This window comes from Hypanus sabinus, chromosome 5 (assembly GCF_030144855.1).
Source record: "Hypanus sabinus isolate sHypSab1 chromosome 5, sHypSab1.hap1, whole genome shotgun sequence".
Taxonomy (NCBI): domain Eukaryota; kingdom Metazoa; phylum Chordata; class Chondrichthyes; order Myliobatiformes; family Dasyatidae; genus Hypanus; species Hypanus sabinus.
The window spans coordinates 181,469,621-181,490,637 of record NC_082710.1 but is presented as its reverse complement, the minus strand read 5'-3'; the positions used below and the strand labels follow the sequence as shown (position 1 = coordinate 181,490,637).

Below are 21,017 nucleotides of genomic sequence, written 5' to 3'. Positions count from 1 at the left end.
TGCTAGTGTGTAACATAAGAACAGAATTAGCTCACTTGGGCCATCATGGCTGATTTATTATCCCTCTCAACCCCATTCTCCTGCCTTCTCTCTATAACCTTTGATGGCCTCACTAATCAAAAACATTTAAGTATACCAATTAACATAGTCTCCACAGCTGTCTATGACAATGAATTCCACAGATTCACCTCCCTCTTTCTAAAGAACTTTCCTGTCTCTTTCCCTGTCTCTGTTCTATTCCGAGGCAGTGTCTTCTGGCTCTAGACCTCCCCACTAATGTGACATCCTTCCCACATCCACTCTATCCATGTCTTTCAATATTTGATAGGTTTAACTGAGATCCCCTCCCCATTCTTCTAAACTCCAGCGACTACAGGCCCAGAGCCATCAAATGCTCCTCATACATTAACCCTTTCATTCCTGGGATCATTCTTGTGGACCTCTTCTGGTATATTGAAGGTGAATGGGGGTGGTTGGGGGAGGGTGATGAAGTAAGAAGCTGGGAGGGGATAGGTGGAAAAGGTAAAGGGCTGAAGAAGAAGGAATCTGATTGGAGAGGACTATGGAAGAAAGGGACACCAGCTTAAGAATCAGAATCAGACTTAATACAGTACTGGCAAACAATTCTGTGCAAATATGTATAGCTAGGGTGTCTAAGAATCTTGCTCAGGATTGTACTTTTCAATGTGGAGAGTGAGTTTGTAAGTCTACTAGGAGCAAATGATGTTGGGAATGGTGAGAGAGGAGACTCCAGGAGGGGTGTGGGACAGGTGGCAGAGAAAGAGTCTGGCTTAGTGATCATTACAGAATGTCTCTCTGCTGCTTCCCACTCCCTCCCCCTCCGTTTCCCCTTTTCCCAACCACAATTCCCCTCTCCCTGTCCCATTCATTCTCTCAGTCCACAATTCCATATCAGAATCTGGTTTATCATCACTCACATATGTCATGAGATTTTGGTTTATTTTGCAGCAGTACAGTGCAATACATAAAATTACCACAGTGCTAGGCAAAAGGTGTGCCTAAAGATTTTGCATAGTACTTTATGTCATGAAATATGTTGAAGGGGATGATGGGGGGCAAGCAGGAGAGAAGGGGTAAGAGGGGAGTCAGAATTGGGAATGGAAAAAGTGAGAAGGAGGAGAATTTACTGGAAGTTAGAACAATCAATGTTCTTGGCCATGTACCTCTATGGCCACATGAGGCCATGGTAATTTATTTATGAGGATAAAGTTTATTCTGTTACATAAAAATAGATTTCACACAGAGCCGCTAGTCATTACTGAAACATGCTGCAAACATCCTTTATCAACCCAGAATGTCTGGGGCAATGAAATTGAAGTTATGGGAACGTCCAGCACTAGTGTTGCTCTCGATATAAGACAGCAGCAGAGATCTGCATGTTGACGTGGGGATGGTGACGCAGAGAAAAACCAGCGCAGCGTGAGTCTGTTTATGTGAGAAACTGCCCTTCTCCGAGAGAGTGAGCCAGATACCTGAGAGACCTGCAAACAGGGACAGGAGTGGCGCAGATAGTTCAGACGCAGGGCGTGGAATCAGAATCTTCAGTACAGACCCACTTTCCGGGGTTCTGCAGCTCATGTTCTCAGTATTATACTTTATCTGCACAAATTGTCTTCTTTTGCACCTTGGTTGTTCATCAGTCTTTATTTTTGAATAGTCCTTCTTTCAAAAATTCTATTATACTGTATATCTTTATTTTTCTGAAAATGCCTGAAAGAGTGGATCTCAAGATAGTGACATATAAGTATTTAGATAAAACGTGTACTTTGATTTGACTTTATTGTCACTGACATACCTTGTGAGGCTTGTTTTGCAGCGGCAGTAGAGAGTAGTAGAGAGAAAAGAGAGGGGGAGAGAGAGGTTTTGCAATCAGAGACAGACAGAGAGAGAGGTAGAGAATAGGTGAAGGAGGGGAGGAGGAGAGAGAAGGAGTGGGTGGGGGAGAGAGAAGGAGATGGGGAGAGAAAGTGAACAAGGAGAGAGAAGAAGGGAGAAAGAGAAGGAGAGAGTGTGAGAGAAGGAGATAGAGAGCAAGAAGAAGAGGGAGTGGGAAAGAGGAGAGAGTAGAAGGCAAAGAGGAGAGAGAAAGAGAGATAGAGAAGGAGAGAGAGAGAAAAAGAGAGAGCGCGAGGGAGAAGAGAGAGAAAGGGAGGGAAACAGATAGATGCATTGCAGAGAGAGAGAGAATAATGCTGCAGAGAGAGAGAGTGGGGGATGGACATACTGCAGAGGGACTTTATATATAGCAAGAATTAAAGGGAGATACTGCAAAGAAAGGCACTGTAGAGTGTCAGAGAGTCTGGGGAACCAGGGCAATGAGAGATGGATAGAAGTATACTGTGCAAGGAGGAGGGGACAGTGGGATAGGTAAATTTAGTTAAAGTTCTGTCAGAGAGGCAGATGCCAGATTTGTTTATCATGTGTACATGGAAAATTTGTCGCTATGTAGCTTAGTGGTTAGCGTGATGCTATTACAGATTGGAGCGTCTCTCCTTCCAGATAATCCTGCAACTGCTGGGCCTAAACACCTCCCACTGCAACTGGTTCCTAGACTTCCTGACTGGGAGACCTCAGTCAGTCCGGATCGGGAGCAGCATCTCCAACACCATCACACTGAGCACGGGGGCTCCCCAGGGCTGTGTGCTCAGTCCACTGCTGTTCACTCTGCTGACCCACGACTGTGCTGCAACACACAGCTCGAACCACATCATCAAGTTCGCCGATGACACGACCGTGGTGGGTCTCGTCAGCAAGCAGGGAAGATTGTCATGACCTCCCATGACAAGCTGGTTCTGGATTGGAAATCTAACACGGTGGATCCTGAGTCTTCAGCAGCCTTTCCTTTCTGGGAGAATCTGAAACCAGTCTTCTCCTCCTTCAGTTGCCCTTCTTCTGCCAGACAAATTTCAGAAAGAGCAGCTAGGTCAATGTGGCATAAGACAGGAGCAGAATTAGGCCATTTGGCCCATCGAGTCTGCTCCAACAGTTCATCATGCCTGATCAAGTTTCCCTCTCAGCCCCATTCTCCTGCCTTCTCCCCATATCCCTTCATGCCCTGACCAATTGACAATCTATCAACCTCTGCCAATGACTTGGACTCCACAGCTGCCTGTGGGAATGAATTTCACAGGTTCACCACTCTCTGGCTCAGGAAATTCCTCCTCATACTCATTCTAAAAGGACTCCCCTTTATTCTGAGGCTGTGTCCTCTGATTCCCCCACCATAGGAAACATCCCCTCCTCATCCACTCTGTCGAGGCCTTTCAACATTTGATAGGTTTCAATGAGGTCATCCCCTTATTCTTCTGAATTCCAGTGAGTACAGGCCCAGAGTTGTCAGACACTCTTCAAATGACAAGCATCTCATCAGTTCTCTGGCAATGATCGAGGGTTTCCTCTCTGCTCAAGCACTGGTTGCACTATCTATCAGAGTGCGCAGTTTCCAGGCCCTAAAGGTCATGTTTCTTTGTTCTTTGACCGTGGGTGGTGATCGGTCTGGACGCTGTAATCCAATTGGGAGCTTTGGAATCGGGTTATTCTTAAGGCACCATTTCCAGCCCCTTCCCTGAGAGGGCTGAGCAGAGCAGATCCTAAATAAGACTGCCTGGTAGTGGGTACAGCTGCTGAGGCCTCTTCCTATCTCAGTCCAAGAGTGCAGGGACTGAATCAATCACCCAGTGCCCAGGGTAACAGCTCATGTCTAGGTGCTTCTAGAACAGTCGATGTTTCCCATTCTGACATGTTGGTACTTGACCTCTGCTGTTGCCATGACGTGGTATCTGGGAAGCCTCCCTGAGCCCAGAACGTGAGCACCGCTATGAAGAAAGCATGGCAGTGCCTCTAATTTCTGAGAAGTTTATAAAGATTTTTGTAGATATGTGGCGGAGAGTATATTGACTGGTATGGAAATAGCAATGCTCTACAAAATGTAGAGAATATGGCCCAGTCCATTATGGGTAAAGCTCTCCCCACCACAGGGTACATCCACACAGATTGTAGGTGTACAAGATAAGGAGAGGCATTGATCGTGTGGATAGTCAGAGGCTTTTCCCCAGGGCTGAAATGGCTAGCACGAGAGGGCACAGTTTTAAGGTGCTTGGAAGCAGATAGAGATGAGATGTCAGGGGTAGGTTTTTTACGCAGAGAGTGGTGAGTGCGTGGAATGGGCTGCCGACGGCAGTGGTGGAGGCAGAAACAATAGGGTATTTTAAGAGACTCCCGGATGACTACATGGAGCTTAGAAAAATAGAGGACTATGGGTAAGCTTAGGTAGTTCTAAAGTAGGGACATGTTCGGCACCGCTTTGTGGGCCGAAGGGCCTGCGTTGCACTGTAGGTTTTCCATGTTTCTATGAAAGCAGCATCGATCATCAGGGACCCCAATTACAGTTCATTCAGTTCTCGCTGCTGCCATCAAGAGCTTCCGGACTCACACCACCAGGTTCAGGAGGAGTTATTGCCCCTCAACCCATTGAATTAGAGGAGATAACTTCACTTAACTTCACTTGCCTACAAGCTCACTCTCAATGTCTCTTCATCTCATGTTCTCAATATTTATTGCTTATATATTTATTATTATTTCTTCAGTGCAGTGTATTTGCACAGTATGTTGCCTTTTGTACGTTGATCTTTTGCCTGTTATTTTGGGGTGGGGCAGTCCTTACTGGATTCTATTTCGTTTCTTTCATTTACTGTGAATGTCTTCAAGAAAGTGAATCTCCTGGTTGCATACAGTGAAGTCTATGTACCTTGATAAAAAATTTACTTTGAATTTTGAACTTTAAAACAAGAACATTAATTCCTCCAGTTTCAGTAATTTCTACTCCCAGCCCTTCCCCCTTTCTCCAGTCCCCATTCTTGTTCTCCTCTCACCCCTTCTCTTCTCTTCACCTGCCCAACGACCCCTTTCCCCCTTCCCTTTGTCCCATGCTCCACTCTCATCTCTTATTAGAATCCTTCTCCTTCAGCCCATTTCTTTTTCTTCTTTCTTCCACCTTCCTTTCCAGTCTTGATGAAGGGTCTCAGTTCCAAACGCCAACTGTTTATTCCTCTGCTGACATGCTGAGATCCCACTGCATTGTGTGTGTGTGTGGCTCTGGATCTCCAGCATCTGCTGAATCTCTTTGCCCTTCAGTCGTGGTGTGAGCAGTGCCTGATGTGATTGGAGTCTTGCCAACAAGGTGATAATTGATTGAAGGATGTTCCCCTTGGAGATGGACAGAGAAACCAGCTGGCTAAGCCATTATCTATTTACCTCTTTGTTGGATTCTCAGATACATAATCAATGAACCAGGAAATTCTGAGTGTAGAGCGATCTTTTAAAACGCTAACTCTAACTGATCGTTCAACAGAAACCTATGTTGATTTTTTTCTCTCTCTATTTGAAATCAGCCTAAGATAAAATAAAGATTGGCTTTATTTGTCACACGTATATTGAAACAAACAGTGAAATGTTCAAGACGTACAACATGCTGGAAGAACTCAGCAGGTTGGGCAGCATCCGTGGAAACGAGCAGACAACGTTTCAGGCTGAGACCCTTCGTCAGGAAATGTGCTTTGTGCAACAATGGCCATCACAGTCCAAGGGTGTGCTTGGGGGTAGCCCATAAATGTCACTGCACATCTGGCGCCAACATAGAATGCCCACACTTACTAAGCCTAACCCAAGCATTTTTCGAATTTGGAGGAAACCCATGAAGTCATGGGGAGAATGACTTACAGTTATCATTACTCCTTTACTTATCATTCAACCATATGTGACCATCTCACCATGGCTCATAAAAAAATTAGGCTTGTTAGCTATCCTTGGTTAAAAGCCAAGTGACTCAGGGAAACTTGGGTACGGTGAGATAGACATCTCCAATGAACAACACATGTCTAGGGTCGGTATGAGTCGGGTTCAAACAAATAAAGTTATGGTGAATGCTGTATAAATACTGCACAGTGCAGTTACTTTTTCACCAGGAATTAGTGGAACTTACACCAGCATAAATATAAAGTGGAAGTATATTTACAGATATTAATAAACAATTTACTGAAAAAGGGCCCATTACAGTTCAACCAATCTGTAATGTGCACATTAACATCAGAGTTCATTGCTAGTAGTTGGGTGCCTTGCTTTAATTACTCACAGCGCTGAACACGCATTCTGCGTAAAAGCCACCAGCCACAGTTCAAGTCTGTTATGAATGAACTGGCTGACTCAGAAGCATTGCCACTTCCTCCATGGAACCATTCGTCTGCAGCAAGCACTTCTTCAGATGGCGTCTCTCCTCCAGGCAGGGTTCCGCGAGTGCCTTCCATTTTCTCTGCTCCGCACCCCACTTCTCCCCCAACTCCCGCAAAAAGATCTCTACCCAAAGCCCACGTTCTCCTAGAAGCTGGATGTCACCAATCTCTCGCCAGTGTTCCATGGCAACCTGCTGGACAGGATGTTATCAAAGCAAACCTGATTGACTGACACAACATTCTTAAGCTGATTAAATGACTTCTTAGACAATAGTACAGCACATTACAGGCCCTTCAGCCCACGATGCTGTGCTGACCCTCAAACTCTGCCTCCCATATAACCCCCCCCCCACCTTAAAGTCCTCCATATACCTGTCCAGTAGTCTCTTAAACTTCACTAGTGTATCTGCCTCCACCACTGACTCAGGCAGTGCATTCCATGCACCAACCACTCTCTGAGTGAAAAACCCTCCTCTAATATCCCCCTTGAACTTCCCTCCCCTTACCTTAAAGCCATGTCTTCTTGTACTGAGCAGTGGTGCCCTGGGGAAGAGGCGCTGGCTGTCCACTCTGTCTATTCCTCTTATCTTAACAGAAACCAAATTGCTGGCAGTAACACACTGCGTTTTACAGAAAAGTTGTAAAAAATAAAGTACCCAACAGCCTGATTCTGATTCTGAGCATAGCTGTAGCCATACAATAAGACATCATCTTAACCAGGCAATTACTCATACATGAATACACCCAAACAAAACAGCATTCCTCCAGGACCAAGGTGCAGAACACATTACCAACAGCATGCAACACACTGCACAGAGCACAAATAGCACATATGGTTACTATTTCAGAAAAACACAAAGAAAAAAAAAATATAGCTCAGATCACTGAAGAATTGCTGCTAAGTTATCCTGGTCCAGCTTGATCTACTACTGAACATGCACAGGATGGCCAGTCCCCAATACCGGTACAGATTCCAGTGCATCCCACTGAGGCTACTCTACACCAACTCGACATCTCCTCCTCTGGTCCGCTCTAGCAGGCGGTTCCCTGGTCTTGACCTATTCCTTGCCACAACCGAGGCAACGCAGCTTTCCCATCGTTTGTCTTGCCAATGAACCAGTGAGCAGAACTTGCAGTACTTTATGTTACCAATGTCCAACAGAGTGTTGGGAGCACAATAGAAATGTGCAAGGCAGTCACTCACACCGAGCACTATCTCGGCACAACAGCACACGATAGGTCCAGGTGGCAACACAACAACGTCCAGCTCCATCACTATCAAACAGCTTGAGGAACTGCCTTTTGAAGATGACCTTGATGGTGGGCAGGGTTAGGAACCAATCAGTTGTGCTGCTTTCTTCTGTCGTCCCTGCTGTGTCGTTCACCCTGACCCTCCGTTCGGGAATGGCTACATTCCTTGCTGACTCAACCATGGAGCAAAAAAAAAATACAAGCCCTTCCATGGGTTGCTAACTTGTGGCTGATGATGGGAGCCTGAGATGGTTTGCTCAGTGAGGAGGACGTCACTGATAGAATGGCTGCTCAGGACTGCAGTTCAAGTTTAGTTGTCATTCCACCATACGTGAGTACCCAGAGTACAGCCAAACAAAACGGTGTTACTCCAGGGACAAGGTGCAAAACACAGTACCAACAGTCAAACACAGCACAAGGCACATATCGCACATATAAGATCACAGTCAGATACAGCCACACAGAAGAAGTCCAAGTCCCAGAAACGCTGACTGTTGCAGCAGTCTGCAATCAAACACAATGGAGCTTGTCTTCTGCCAGTGAACAGTGTGAGGCAGCACCGACTCCAGTGTCGCTGCCGTGCCACACTGCGCCAGCACTCCAGTGGAGCACACTGACTCCGACACCTCTCGGCAGAACAGCTGACAACAGGCCTCGTCCTCTATGACTGACACCGTGCAGCTCCCCTGCCGTCGCCGATAAATCAGAGAATCAGACTGGCAGCATTCTACATCACCAAGAGAAACAACTAAGGCAATCACTTGCCGATAGACTGCACACCACCTTCGCATGCCAACTCCTCCGATGCCTCTCCGTCGCAGAGAGCAGCACGATCCTCACGAAGTCCAACCCCTTGAGTTTCTCTGCCCATTGTATTTACAAACAAGAGCAGGCAGCTCAGCTCCTCGACCCTACTCCCACACGGATGACCCACATCCCACCTGCTCACATTAACTGCATTCTCTCCCTGAACAAGCAGAATGAGAGTAGTGTTCATTCTCACTGACATACGTCATGAAATTTGTTGTTTTAAAACAGTGGTCAGTGCAATGCCTAAAATGACTATAAGTTACAATTACTATAAGAATATATAATACATTTATATTGAATCATCATCATTATGTGCTATGCCATATGACGTGGGCAATCATGTTCATCCTTGGCAAATGTTTTTCGCGTTGCCTTCTTCTGGGCAGTGTCTTTACAAGTCAGGTGATCCCAGCCATTATCGATACTCTTCGGATTGTCTGCCTGGTGTCAGCGGCCGCATAACCAGGGTTTGTGATATGGACCGGCTGCTCACACGACCCTCCACCACCTGCTCCCATGGCTTCACGTGACCCTGATTGGGGGGAGGAGAGGGGCTAACCAGCTGATGCCACTCTGACTTGCAGGTTAGGGGAGAGAGGGAGCACCTTACACCTCCTTTGCTAGAGATGTATCTGCACCCTGTCTCCCAATAAAAATCAATAAATAGTAAAAAAGAGAGAAAATAGTGATCCGAAACACAATATTCTGCTACTGTTGTTAATTTTGAGCAGCAAATACAAAATGCTGGAAGAACTCAGCAGATCAGGGAGCACCTACGGAGTGGAATGTTTTTTACAGCGGGGATCCCCACCCTGGGATCTCTGGACCCCTCGGTTAACGTATTGGTCCAGGGCATGAAAAGTTTGTGAATCCCAGCTTTAGTGCGATAGGGTCAAAAGCAGACAAATAGAACTCTGCCAGTAGATAACTTGCTCGGCAATGATGGACTGAGTGAGGGGGCCTGTGTAGCTCTATGACTCCGTATCTCTTTATCAAAGTTCAAAGTAAGTTGACTGTCAAACGTTCGATGTGCAAAAGAGGACAAATCATGCAAACAATAAAAAGGTAAACAAATTGGACATAGAACCTGAACTGTAGGATCCCTGTAAGCGAGTCCGCTGGCTTCTGAGTCAGTTCAGCACTGCGAGTAAAGCCAGTCCAGGAGCCTGAGGGCTGTAGGGTAACAATTGCCCCTGTACCTGTCATCATGAGACCCAAGATTCATGCACCTCCCGCCCAATGGTGGTAGAGAGAATAGAGGGAGATGGGTCAAATGCAGGCTGTTGGGCCAGGCTCAGTGAAATGTCCTCTTTATTACCTACTCTCCTAAAGAACTCTGTATCATCACCAAATTTACCAAGATTACCTTCAGTGCATTTATCAGGTAATTTATTGGAGTTGTAGAAAGTACTGATCAGAATCAGAATCAGGTTTACTATCACTGATGTAAGTCTTGAAATTTGCTGTTCTGTAGCAGCAGTACCATGTAATACATGAAAATAATGATAAATAGCACAAAAGAATATTCAAGAAAACTAAATAAGTAGTGCAGAAAGAGAGCAATTTAGTGAGGCGGAGTTCATTATTCTTTCAGAAATTTGATGGTGACTGGGAAGAAGCTGTTTCTAAAACATTGAGTGTGTGTTTCCAGGTTCCTGTACCTCCTCCCTGATGATAGTAATGAGACAAGAGCATATCCTGGATGGTGAAGGCCCTCCATGCTGGATGCTGCCTTCCTGAGGCATTTCCTCTTGAAGATGTTGAAGATACTGAAAATGGTCAGGACATGAATAATCGTTACCCTTTCTCCATACTTTGTAGGTCCTTCAGATGCACCAGTTCCGACATCTTCACCTCCCCCCTACAGCCAGGTGATCGAGCCACGACTCCATGCCCTGTCCATGACTTACTCCGTGCAGACACAGATACCCGCTCCTCCTGTTGACGTGCGGGGACACATGCAGGAGACAGCTTTCCACAGCGGAGCCCCAGGGTTTACCACCTTGTTGCCATGTGGAGCTGTGGGCCGCTCCTCCTACACTGCACAACCACCCCCTGGCTATGCCATCCAGCTGCAGCCCTACACAACCCTTATACCTGTCTATCCCATCGGGAATGTAAGTACCGTTTCATTGTGCAGTCCTGACTGGGCGTGTAATGTTCGTTTAACTATTATTTTTGATTGCCATCCTAACCTTAACCAATGCGGGGAATCAGGAAGATTAAAGAAGTAGCTTTATTTGTCACACACACATCAAAACATTTTGTGAAATGCGTCATTTGTATCAATGACCAACACAGTCCAAGGATGTGCTGGGACAGACCAGGTTCCAATGTAGCATTTCCAAAAATGATGGCAGTATAATTTTTCAAGATGGCGGCGCGACGCAGCTTGCAGCGGCCACTCCGGAGCCGATCATCTGTTATTTGTGAAGTGGGGTGCCGTGCGCAATCATAATCCATTGAAAACGGACGTGGAAGCACGGAGGAACATTGGGAAATTCCAGGAAGACCTTCTTTGTTGCTGCTGCTGCTGCTGCTGCTGTGAGGTCAGGGACTCTGCTGGGAAGAACAGGCCCCCAGTCCTCGGGGTCGTGTTGCCGATGGCCGTTGGTGGGGCCGTCTTAATACGCTCGGCAGAGGATGGTGCTCGGAGAAGCTGTGCCGGAGGGGATGGTTGGAGGCTTGGAGGTTCGACGGATTCGGAGTCTGCTGTGGTCAGGTGGCTTTCATAGTGTGCTGTGTCTGCGAGGCTGAGTCGGGCGACGCCGTGGAAGTCCATAGCGGGGGTATTCCCTTCTGCCGCTGGTGTGGGATGGCGAGTCTGTTGGGACCCTGGGGACTTGTGGAAACTTTGTGGTGATTTCTTTTGAACTTATAGTCCTTTAACATCTTTGGACTATTTTTAATGTGCCCATAGTCTGTTATTTTTAATCAAATATGCTATTGCTTGTGCTGTTGTAACTATATGTTGTAACTATGTGGTTTTGTGCAGGTCTTGTAGCTTTAGTTTTTGGTCTTGTTTGTCTGGTGGTTTTGGAGCTCCTTTCCGGGGAACACGCTAGACGGTATATGCAGCAGACTTTCTGGACTCTGGATTGGGGATTGCCAAACATTACGTGGATTTTCTGGTGTAGTCTGTTTTGTCATATGCTTTTGTGATATCGTTCTGGAGGAACGTTGTCTCATTTTTTAACTGCATTGCATCTGTGGTTTCTAAATGACATTAAACTGAATCTGAATCTGAGGATGATGGTGACTTTTGCACGCAGCTCCAATAGAAATCATCAGATATTCCCATTAGGGACATGACAGCTGTAATCCAGTCACAGCCATAGGTAAGCAACATTGTTTTAAGATATTTTTTTTAAAAAAACCTAACGACACACAAAATCAAAGGACCTCAGACAGCATACTCAGGTCCAGAGTGCATTTCCCCTTTAAGAAAACAGAAGCAGGGATGCCACGCTGGTCTTAGACTTTCACTCTCAACTACCCTGCTGGCAAATGCAAAATCAAACTGGAGACCTTGGAGGAAGATTGATGTACCAAAGGGACATCAGGGACTGCTGAGTACTCTGCTTCATGGAAGCATGGCTATCCCCTGCCATTTCAAACACAGTGTTGCAGCTCAATAGCTTCACCATTCTCTGCAAAGGCAGGACTGTTGGGTTGTTTAAAGGTAGAAGAGGCGGAGTGGTGCACAAATGTTGTGGTTCTGTCTCAGTCCTGGTTACCTGACCTGGAACATCTAGCAGTCATAGTTTGTCCATTTTATCTGCCGAGGGAGTTTTCCACCATCAGGCAGGCACTGGAGGAGCTGAGCAATGTAATCAGCAGACATGAAACAAGACTCCCTTCGCTACCATTGTGGGAGATTTCAACCAGACCAGCTGGAAGAACTCTCTAAACAACTACCATCAACATATCACCTGTGGCACCAGCACACTTGACCACGGTTATGCAGCGCTTGCTGTGCCATCCCACGCCCTCATTTTGAAAAGTTCAATCACCTGTCTGTACTTCTACTCCCAGTCTATAGGTAAAAACTAAAGACAGCAGCACCGGTGGTGAGGACCAAGAGAGGTCAAGGAAGGCAGAGGAATGCTGACAGAACTGCTTTGAGTCGCAGGACTGGACAATGTTGACTGGAGTGAGGGCTTCGAGCTTCAGCTCTTGATAGGTCACCCAAGCCAAGCAGGTCAAAAAGTAGAGTGGTCGATCGTTCCTTGGGTTCAGGGGTTCAGTTCAGCGCCAACAACTCTGACTGGGCAAACAAAACTGTTATGGAAATAGCAATGAAAAACCCTTCTACATCTGAGTGGCCAAGGACAGAGAGATGTAGGACTGCCATTGCTGCCGTAAACACCAGCACAGTGTTGGGCAGCAATGACAGTCCTCCATCTCTCTGTCCTCGGCAACTCAGATGTAGAAGGGTTTTTCAAAGGGCAGCAGAATCCCTTCCCTGCAACCAGCAGCAAGTCTTATTTAACTCAAAACTAAACACGCGACAAGTTACAGTGACAAATAAACCTATCCAGTAAGTGTTTGGACTGCAGAAGGAAATGGAAGGACCTGGAGAAAGCCCCTGCATTCCAAAGGGAGGACGGACAGACACTCCTTACAGAATGGCTGTGGAATTGAGCTCCGAGCTTTGGGATACCCCAAACTGCAGTAGCAGCAAGCCAACTGTCGTGATTCCATCATTTAACCACATCACGTACCCATCACCATCACCAGTACCTCCTCCAACTGTGATAAGCTGTCAGGTTATCTGACCACTATAAATGAACATTCAGTGTGGTTTTGTGTGTGAAAAGAGAGTTGATGGGAAAAAGTTTCAGGAAAACATGGAGAGGGTTATGGGGTCTGACAGGATTACTCTGTTGCGGGCTAGCATGCACCCAGTCAGGCAAATAATATCCTCCTCTGCAGTGGCTTCTCCATGGTGTACATCTCCATCACTCGAGGTGTCGAGGGACCATGGGGTAGTGATGCAAAAACAAGTTTGAATCCCATTTTAGCAGCTGGGATTTTAATGAATGTAATTGAATGAATTCTGAAATCACAGAGCTATTATCAGTAATTGGATTGCAGTGAAAAACACATCTGGTTCATTAATTCTCATTCAGGGAAGGGATTCTGCTGCCCTTTGAAGAGCAGGGGTGTATTGAGACCCGTGACAATGTGGAATATTCTTAACGGGTGGCACAGTACCCTAGCTTTTAGCAGAATCTCTTTATAGCCTCAGCGATCATGGATTGGGGTACAATTCTCTAAGGCATTTGTACGTTCCTCCAATGACTGTGTGGGTTTCCTCTTGGTGCACTGGTTTCTCCCTTCATTCCAAGGATGTGTGGTCAGGGGTAGTGCGTTGTGGCCTTGCTATGTCACCACTAGGAGCGTGGCGACATTTGCAGGCTGACCCAAGAACATCCTTGGACTGAGTTGACTGTTGATGCAAAATACGTATTACACTGCATTTCAAATCTTCTCCTATGTTTTATGGTCTAAAGATTAGTGATTTTTTTTAAAAAGCTTAGCATTATTTGGCACATGTACATCAAAACATACAGTAACCTTCCTCATAAGTTGGTGCCAATAACTAAACGAAGTGATCCCCCAATTATTTTCCAAAAATTATTGTAGGTAAGTATAGACAAAATCTACTGGGATGTTGCCAGGACTGGAGGACCTGAGTTATAAGGAAAGATTGAATATGTTAGGGCTTTATTCCTTGGAATGTAGAAGATTGAGAAGAGATTTGAGAGAGGTATACAGAATTATGCGGGGTATAGGTAGGCAGGCTTTTTCCACATTTAAGAGAAGTTTGGGTGGAAGGCAGGGGTATGGAGGGTACAATTTGATGCAACTAGGCTGTCTAAATGGTTTGGCACAGACTAGAAGGGCCAAACGGCCTGTTCCTGTGCTGTCTATTTCAGGAATAACCTCAATGCTGTAACGTGGGAAGTTCAGCAGACAATTTGTGCATAGTTATCGACCACAGTCTCCAAAAGGACCACAACCTCATCGTGGTTGGGAGGCTTGCGTGCCTCAATGACCCAAGGAGCTATGCTGGCCGGGGTCAGGGCTTAATGCATTGACCCTTAATTGGGTCACCCATGCCAAACAGGTCAAAGAGTAGGTGCATCAGTCTAAGTGTGGAACATTGGTTCTCCAGATTCGCAGGTTCAGCTCAGAGCTAACAATCCCAACTGATCAAACAAAACTGTTACAGAAACAGCAATAAGGAATCATTCTACATTTGAGAATCTCACCAAGAGCGAGATAAATCTGGTTTTTGGAATGTACAACACTGGCAAGCTGGTACATTTAACCACAGAAATGCATTGTTACAGCCTATATATCATATACTGGCTGTCAGTGAAAGCAGATAAACAGTTCGGTACTCAGGAAGGAAAGGTGTTCAACGTCATGATGGCGTAGCTGTCATTTTGAAGAAAGACATGGAGAAGTGCTTGTAGGAGTGCAAACCTATTAACAATAGCCTGTAACATATGGGGAATCAACAATTACAATGTCCATACCAAGGTGAAGCTGTTCCACAGCTGTGTTCTGTCCACACCTTTGTATGGGTCAGAATGTTGGCATGTGACAGAGACCAACCTTGTCAATCTGTTGACATTTCACACCATGAGTCTCCAGGAGATCCTCCACACCTTCTGGCCAAGAATGAGCTCCAGCACTGCCCTACTTCAGTGCCTTAAGAGGACGTGGCCACAGTTACCATGAAGAAGCATTAGAGATGGAGAGATCCTCCACACCTTCTGTCCAAGAGGACATGGCCACAGTTACCAATGAAGAAGCATTAGAGATGGAGAGATCCTCCACACCTTCTGTCCAAGAGGACATGGCCACAGTTACCATGAAGATGCATTAGAGATGGAGAGATCCTCCACACCTTCTGTCCAAGAGGACGTGGCCACAGTTACCAATGAAGAAGCATTAGAGATGGAGAGATCCTCCACACCTTCTGTCCAAGAGGACATGGCCACAGTTACCAATGAAGAAGCATTAGAGATGGAGAGATCCTCCACACCTTCTGTCCAAGAGGACATGGCCACAGTTACCATGAAGAAGCATTAGAGATGGAGAGATCCTCCACACCTTCTGTCCAAGAGGACGTGGCCACAGTTACCAATGAAGAAGCATTAGAGATGGAGAGATCCTCCACACCTTCTGTCCAAGAGGACATGGCCACAGTTACCATGAAGAAGCATTAGAGATGGAGAGATCTTCCACACCTTCTGTCCAAGAGGACGTGGCCACAGTTACCAATGAAGAAGCATTAGAGATGGAGAGATCCTCCACACCTTCTGTCCAAGAGGACATGGCCACGGTTATCATAAAGAAGCATTAGAGATGGACTGGGCACATGAGAAGAGAGGCTAACTCCATCATCAAAGCGGCACTTGTCTTTTCCCCTGCAGAGCAGAAGAAACACAGGAGACCAAAGGCACCTTGGGGCCACACTGATGAGGTGGAATTGAGGGCCCCGAATCAACAATAGAGAAGATGGCCAAGGACAGTCGGAGATGGAGCACCTCCATTGCTGCCCTGAATGTCAATGTTGTAATGAGCAGGAAGTGAGTAGCTTCCCAAAGTGACTGGTTGTCATGGAAACCAGTGGTGTGTGGGATGCTGCTGATTTCCTTCATCATCAATCCAATTTGGTGCGGAGGCTGAGAGGGTTGAGAGCTTCAGGTTCCTAGATGTAAACATCACCAAGAACTTGAGTAGCACACACATAGAGAGTCAGGCAGCATCTATGGAGTCAAGACCCTTCATCAGGATTGAAAAGGAATTGAGCAGAAGCCAGAAAAAAAAGTTGGGTGGAAGGGAAGGAGCTCAGCATTGACCTAGAGGAGTAAGTGTTGATTCCGGGACAGTGACGAGACTCCTCTGCTTCTTATAGAAATGGTAGCCATGACATCAGATTCAAAGTCAGGTTTATTATCAATGTGTGTTGTGAAATTTGTTGCTTTGTGGCAGCAGTATAATTATATTACAATGGGAAGGTAAAAATAGATAGTGCGAAAAGAGAGCAAAAAGTGAGGTAGTGTTCATGGACCATTCAGAAATCTGATGGTAAAGGGGATGAATCAGTTCCTAGAGCATTGAGTGTGTGTCTTCAGACTCCTGTACCTCCTCCCTAGTGGTAATAATGAGAAGAGGACATGTCCTGGAAGGTGAGGGTCCTTAATGGTGATGCCGCTTTCTTGAGATGTTACCTATTGAAATTGTGGAAGCCAGTGTCCATAACCTTCCTGGCTGTGTTTACAACCCTCGACAGCTTTATCTGGTCCTGTGCATTGGCCCCTCCATAGCAGACATAGCAGAATGTTGTCCGTACTACATTTGACGAAATTTGGTAGAGCCATTGGTAACAAATCTCCTCAGGTTTCTAATGAAATATAGTCATTGTCATGCCCTCTTCGTAATTGCATTAATGTGTTCAGCCGAGGACAGACCTTCAGAGATGTTGACACCCAAGAACCTGAAGCTGCTCACCCTTTACACTGTGGATATGAACAGGAAGTTATCCAGAGTGGACAGGAGACAGGAAGTAACAGGAAATTCAACATCTCAGTGGAAGGAAGGCACCTCCAACAGTGTGCTGCTTTCTTCGGGTGATCCCAACCGGGATAATTGCACCCTAGCATCTGCTATATGTCACCAATGTCACTCACAAATTTATTCAGGTGTAGGGTAGTGAGTATTCTACCTGGTTGCTTCCTCATCTGGTATGGAGGTGTCACTCTTCAGGTGTAGGGTGGGGAGTACTCTACCTGGTTGCTTCCTCATCTGGTATGGAGGTGTCACTCTTCAGGATTGGAAGAAGCTGCAGAAAGGTGCAAACTGCAGAAAGGTAGTAGCCTCCCCAGCATCAAGGCCGACCTCAAAAGGTGATGCCTCAAAGAGGCGGCATCTATCACTAATGGCCCACACCAACTCGGACATGCCCTCTTCTCATTACTACCAACAAGCATGAGGTACAGGAGCCTGAAGGCACACCCTCAGTGTTTCAGGGACAGTTTCTCCCTCTCCACCATCAGATTTCTTAAATGGACATTGAACCCCTGAATTTTTCCTCAGTATTTTTTCCTCTCTTTTTGCACTATTTATTTATTTTTTTTAATACAGATTTAATTGTAAGTCATAGCTTTTATTATTCTACCACAAAACAACAAATTTCACTGCATATGCGGGTGCTATTAAAGCTGATTCTGTAGGGCCGCTGGCTCAAGAGGTGACGGGAAGCAGAGTTTAACATGGCATTTTGCTACTTGGTTACAGCCTCGTCAGCCGTACCTGCCTGGATATCTGGGCATTGCTCCAAATGGCACACAGTCCCGGATCAGAATCCTGAACCCCCAGAGATCACCGCATGACTACCTCCCCATTGCCGTGCTGACCACCATCTGCTGCTTTTGGCCAACGGGGATCTTCGCCATTATCAAAGCACTGGAGGTAAATGAAGCCACCCTCACTCATCTCACTTCCCATGGATTAAACATCAGTGCAGCATTTGGTCATAGTGCCATAGAGCATGACAGCACAGAAACAAGCCCTTTGGCCCATCTAATCCATGCTGATTTGTTGTTCTGTCTAGTCCCATCGACTTGCCAGTTGGACTTGATCCACCTTGACAGATATAGAATCAGAATCAGGTTCATAGTCATTGGCATTAGAAAATAGAACATAGAACAGTACAGCAACACACAGGCCCTTCAGCCCACTATGCTGTGATGACCTTTTAACCCACCGCAAGTTCAATCTAACTCTTCTTTGTCGCATAGTCCTCGATTTTTACTTCAACAATGTGTTTATTTAAAAGCCTCTTAAATGTCAGTAATACATCTGCCTCCACCAGCACCTCTGGCAGGATGTTCCACACACCCACGACTCTCTGTTCAAATAAAAGCTGCCTGTAGTTTTTCAAACATAAAGTAAATTTATTATCAGATTCCATATATGTTCCTATGAACTACCTTGAAATTCATTGTCATACAGGCTTTTGCAGGAAAATAAAAACGACTATAGAATTTATGAAAAACGATACAAATAATAAAAACTGACAACCAACCAATGTGCAAAAGAAGACAAATAGTGCATCTAACAAAATAAATACCAAAACACCTATACCTTCTTCCAGTCAGCTTAAAATTGTGCTCCCTCTTATTATCCATTTCTGACCTGTGAAAAAGTGGCTGGCTATCCACTCTGCCTATGCCTCTCTTCATCTTGTACACCTCTACCAAGTCCCCCCTCGTCCTCCTTCACTCCAAAGAGAAAAGCTCCAGCACTCTCAATCTATCCTCTTAAGACGTGCTCTCTAATCCAGGAAGCATCCTGGTAAATCTCCTCCGCACCCTCTCTAAAACTTCCACATTCTTCCCACAATGAGATGACCGGAACTGAACAGAATACTCCAAGTGTGTCCTAACCAGGGTTAGTTGATGGTCATAAAGTTTGATTGTGGCAACAGTAGAGTGCATAACAAGTTACTGTCAATCTCAGCAGGTAAGTAAATAGATTGATGGGTAGATTGACAGGTAGGCAAGTAGTCGGTAGAGAGAATAGAGAGAGTCATAGAGTCCATAAGACCATAAGACATAGGAGCAGAATTAGGCCATTCAGACCATTGATTTTGCTCTGCTGTTCCATCATGGCTGATCCCGGATCCCACTCAACCCCGTACTCATGTTTTCTTACCATATCCTTTGATGCCTTGACCGATCAGGAAACATCAACTTCCACCTTATATATACCCACGGACTTGGCCTTCACCGCAGTCTGTGGCAGAGCATTGAACACATTCACTACTCTAAAAAAATTCCTCCTCACCTCTGTTCCAAAAGGTCGCCCCTCAACTTTCAGTCTGTGCCCTCTCTTTCTGGATAGATCCTGCCTCTCCACATTCACCCTGCCTTGTCTTTTTAACATTCGGTAGGTTTCAATGATATCCCCATGCGTTCTTCTAAATTCCAGTGATTACAAGCCCAAAGCTGCCAAATGCTCCAAACATGTTAACCCCTTCATCCCCAGAATCATCCCTGTGAACATCCTTTGGACTCTCTCCAATGATAACGCATCTTTTCTGAGGCCCAAAACTGTTGGCAATATTCCAAGTGTAGCCTGACTAGGGTCTAATAGAGGAACAGTATTATTTCCCTGCTTTTGTATTCTATTCCCCTTGAAATAAATGCCAACATTGCATTTGTCTTCTTTACCACAGACTTAACCTTCTGAGAGCCTTGCAAAAGAACTCCTAAGTCCCTTTGCACCTTGGACGTTTGAACCTTCCTCCCATTTAGATAATAGTCCACACTATTGTTTCTTTTACCAAAATACGTTATTGTACATTTTCCAACATTTTATTCCATCTGCCACTTTTTTGTCCATTCTTCCAATTTAGAAATATAGAAACATCGGAAACCTACAGCACAATACAGGCCCTTCGGCCCACAAAGCTGTGCCGAACACTCTCACCACTCTCTGTGTAAAAAAACTTACCCCTGACATCTCCTTGGTACCTACTTCCAAGCACCTTAAAACTGTGCCCTCTCGTGCTAGCCATTTCAGCCCTGGGGAAAAGCCTCTGACTATCCACATGATCAATGCCTCTCATCATCTTATACACATTTGTCCAACTCCTGCTGTAATCACATTGCTTCCTCAGCACTAGTTGACCCTCCACCTATCTTTGTATCATTCGGAAACTTTGCCACAAAGCCATCAATTCCTTTATCCAAATCATTGACAAACAATGTGAAGTAGAGTCCCAATACTGACCCCTAAGGAACAGCACTAGTCACGGCAGCCTACTAGAAAAGGCCCCTTTATCCCCACTCGCTGCCTCCTGCCTGTCAGCCATTCCTCTATCCAACCCAGTATCTTTCCTGTAACGCCATAGGATTTTATCTTGTCAAGCAACCTCATGTGTGGCACCTTATCAAATACCTTCTGAAAATCCAAATAAATGACAACCCTGCTTGCTACTTCCTCAAAGAACTCTAATTTGTCAGGCAAGTTTTCCCTTGACAGAAACCATGCTGACTTTGACTTATCTTAACATTTGTCTCCAAGTACCCCGAACCTTCATCCTTAATAGTACACTCCAACACTTTGCCAACCACTGAGGTTATGCTAACTGGCCTTTAATTTCCTTTCTTTTGCTATCCTCCCTTCTTAGAGTGGAGTGGCATTTACAATCTCCCAGACCTTCGGGACCATGCAAGAATCAATGATTCTTGCAAGATCATGACCAATGCATCCATTATCTCTTCAGCAACCTCTCTCAGGACTCTGGGATGTCGTCCATCTGGTCCAGATGACTTATCCATCTTAAGACCTTTGAGTTTGCCTAGAACTTTTTCCATTGTAATACTCCTGCTCCCTGACACTCACAAACCCCTGGCACACTGCTGGTGTCTTCCACAGTGAAGACAGATGCAAAATCCCATTAAGTTCATCTGCCATTTCTTCATCCCCCATTACTATCTCACCAGCATCATTTTCCCATGGTCCAATATGCTCTCACCTCCCTATTACTCTTTATCTAACTGTAAAAGCTTTTAGTATCCTGCTTTGTATTATTGGCTAGTTTGCCCTTTATTTCATTTTTTCTCTTCTTATAGCTTTTTTAATTGCTTTTTGTTGGATTTTAAAAGCTTCCCAATCATC

The 21,017-nt window shown here is 45.5% G+C and overlaps 1 protein-coding gene across 1 annotated transcript in view; it reads left to right on the top strand.

Moving 5' to 3' along the window:
• Window positions 1-21,017, top strand: part of LOC132393845 (proline-rich transmembrane protein 1-like) — a 29,125-nt gene that overhangs the window by 1,028 nt on the left and 7,080 nt on the right. The window contains exons 2-3 of the mRNA XM_059969236.1: window positions 10,131-10,426; window positions 17,628-17,801. Coding sequence (XP_059825219.1) covers window positions 10,131-10,426; window positions 17,628-17,801 — 470 coding nt within the window. The remainder of the gene's footprint in view (window positions 1-10,130; window positions 10,427-17,627; window positions 17,802-21,017) is intronic.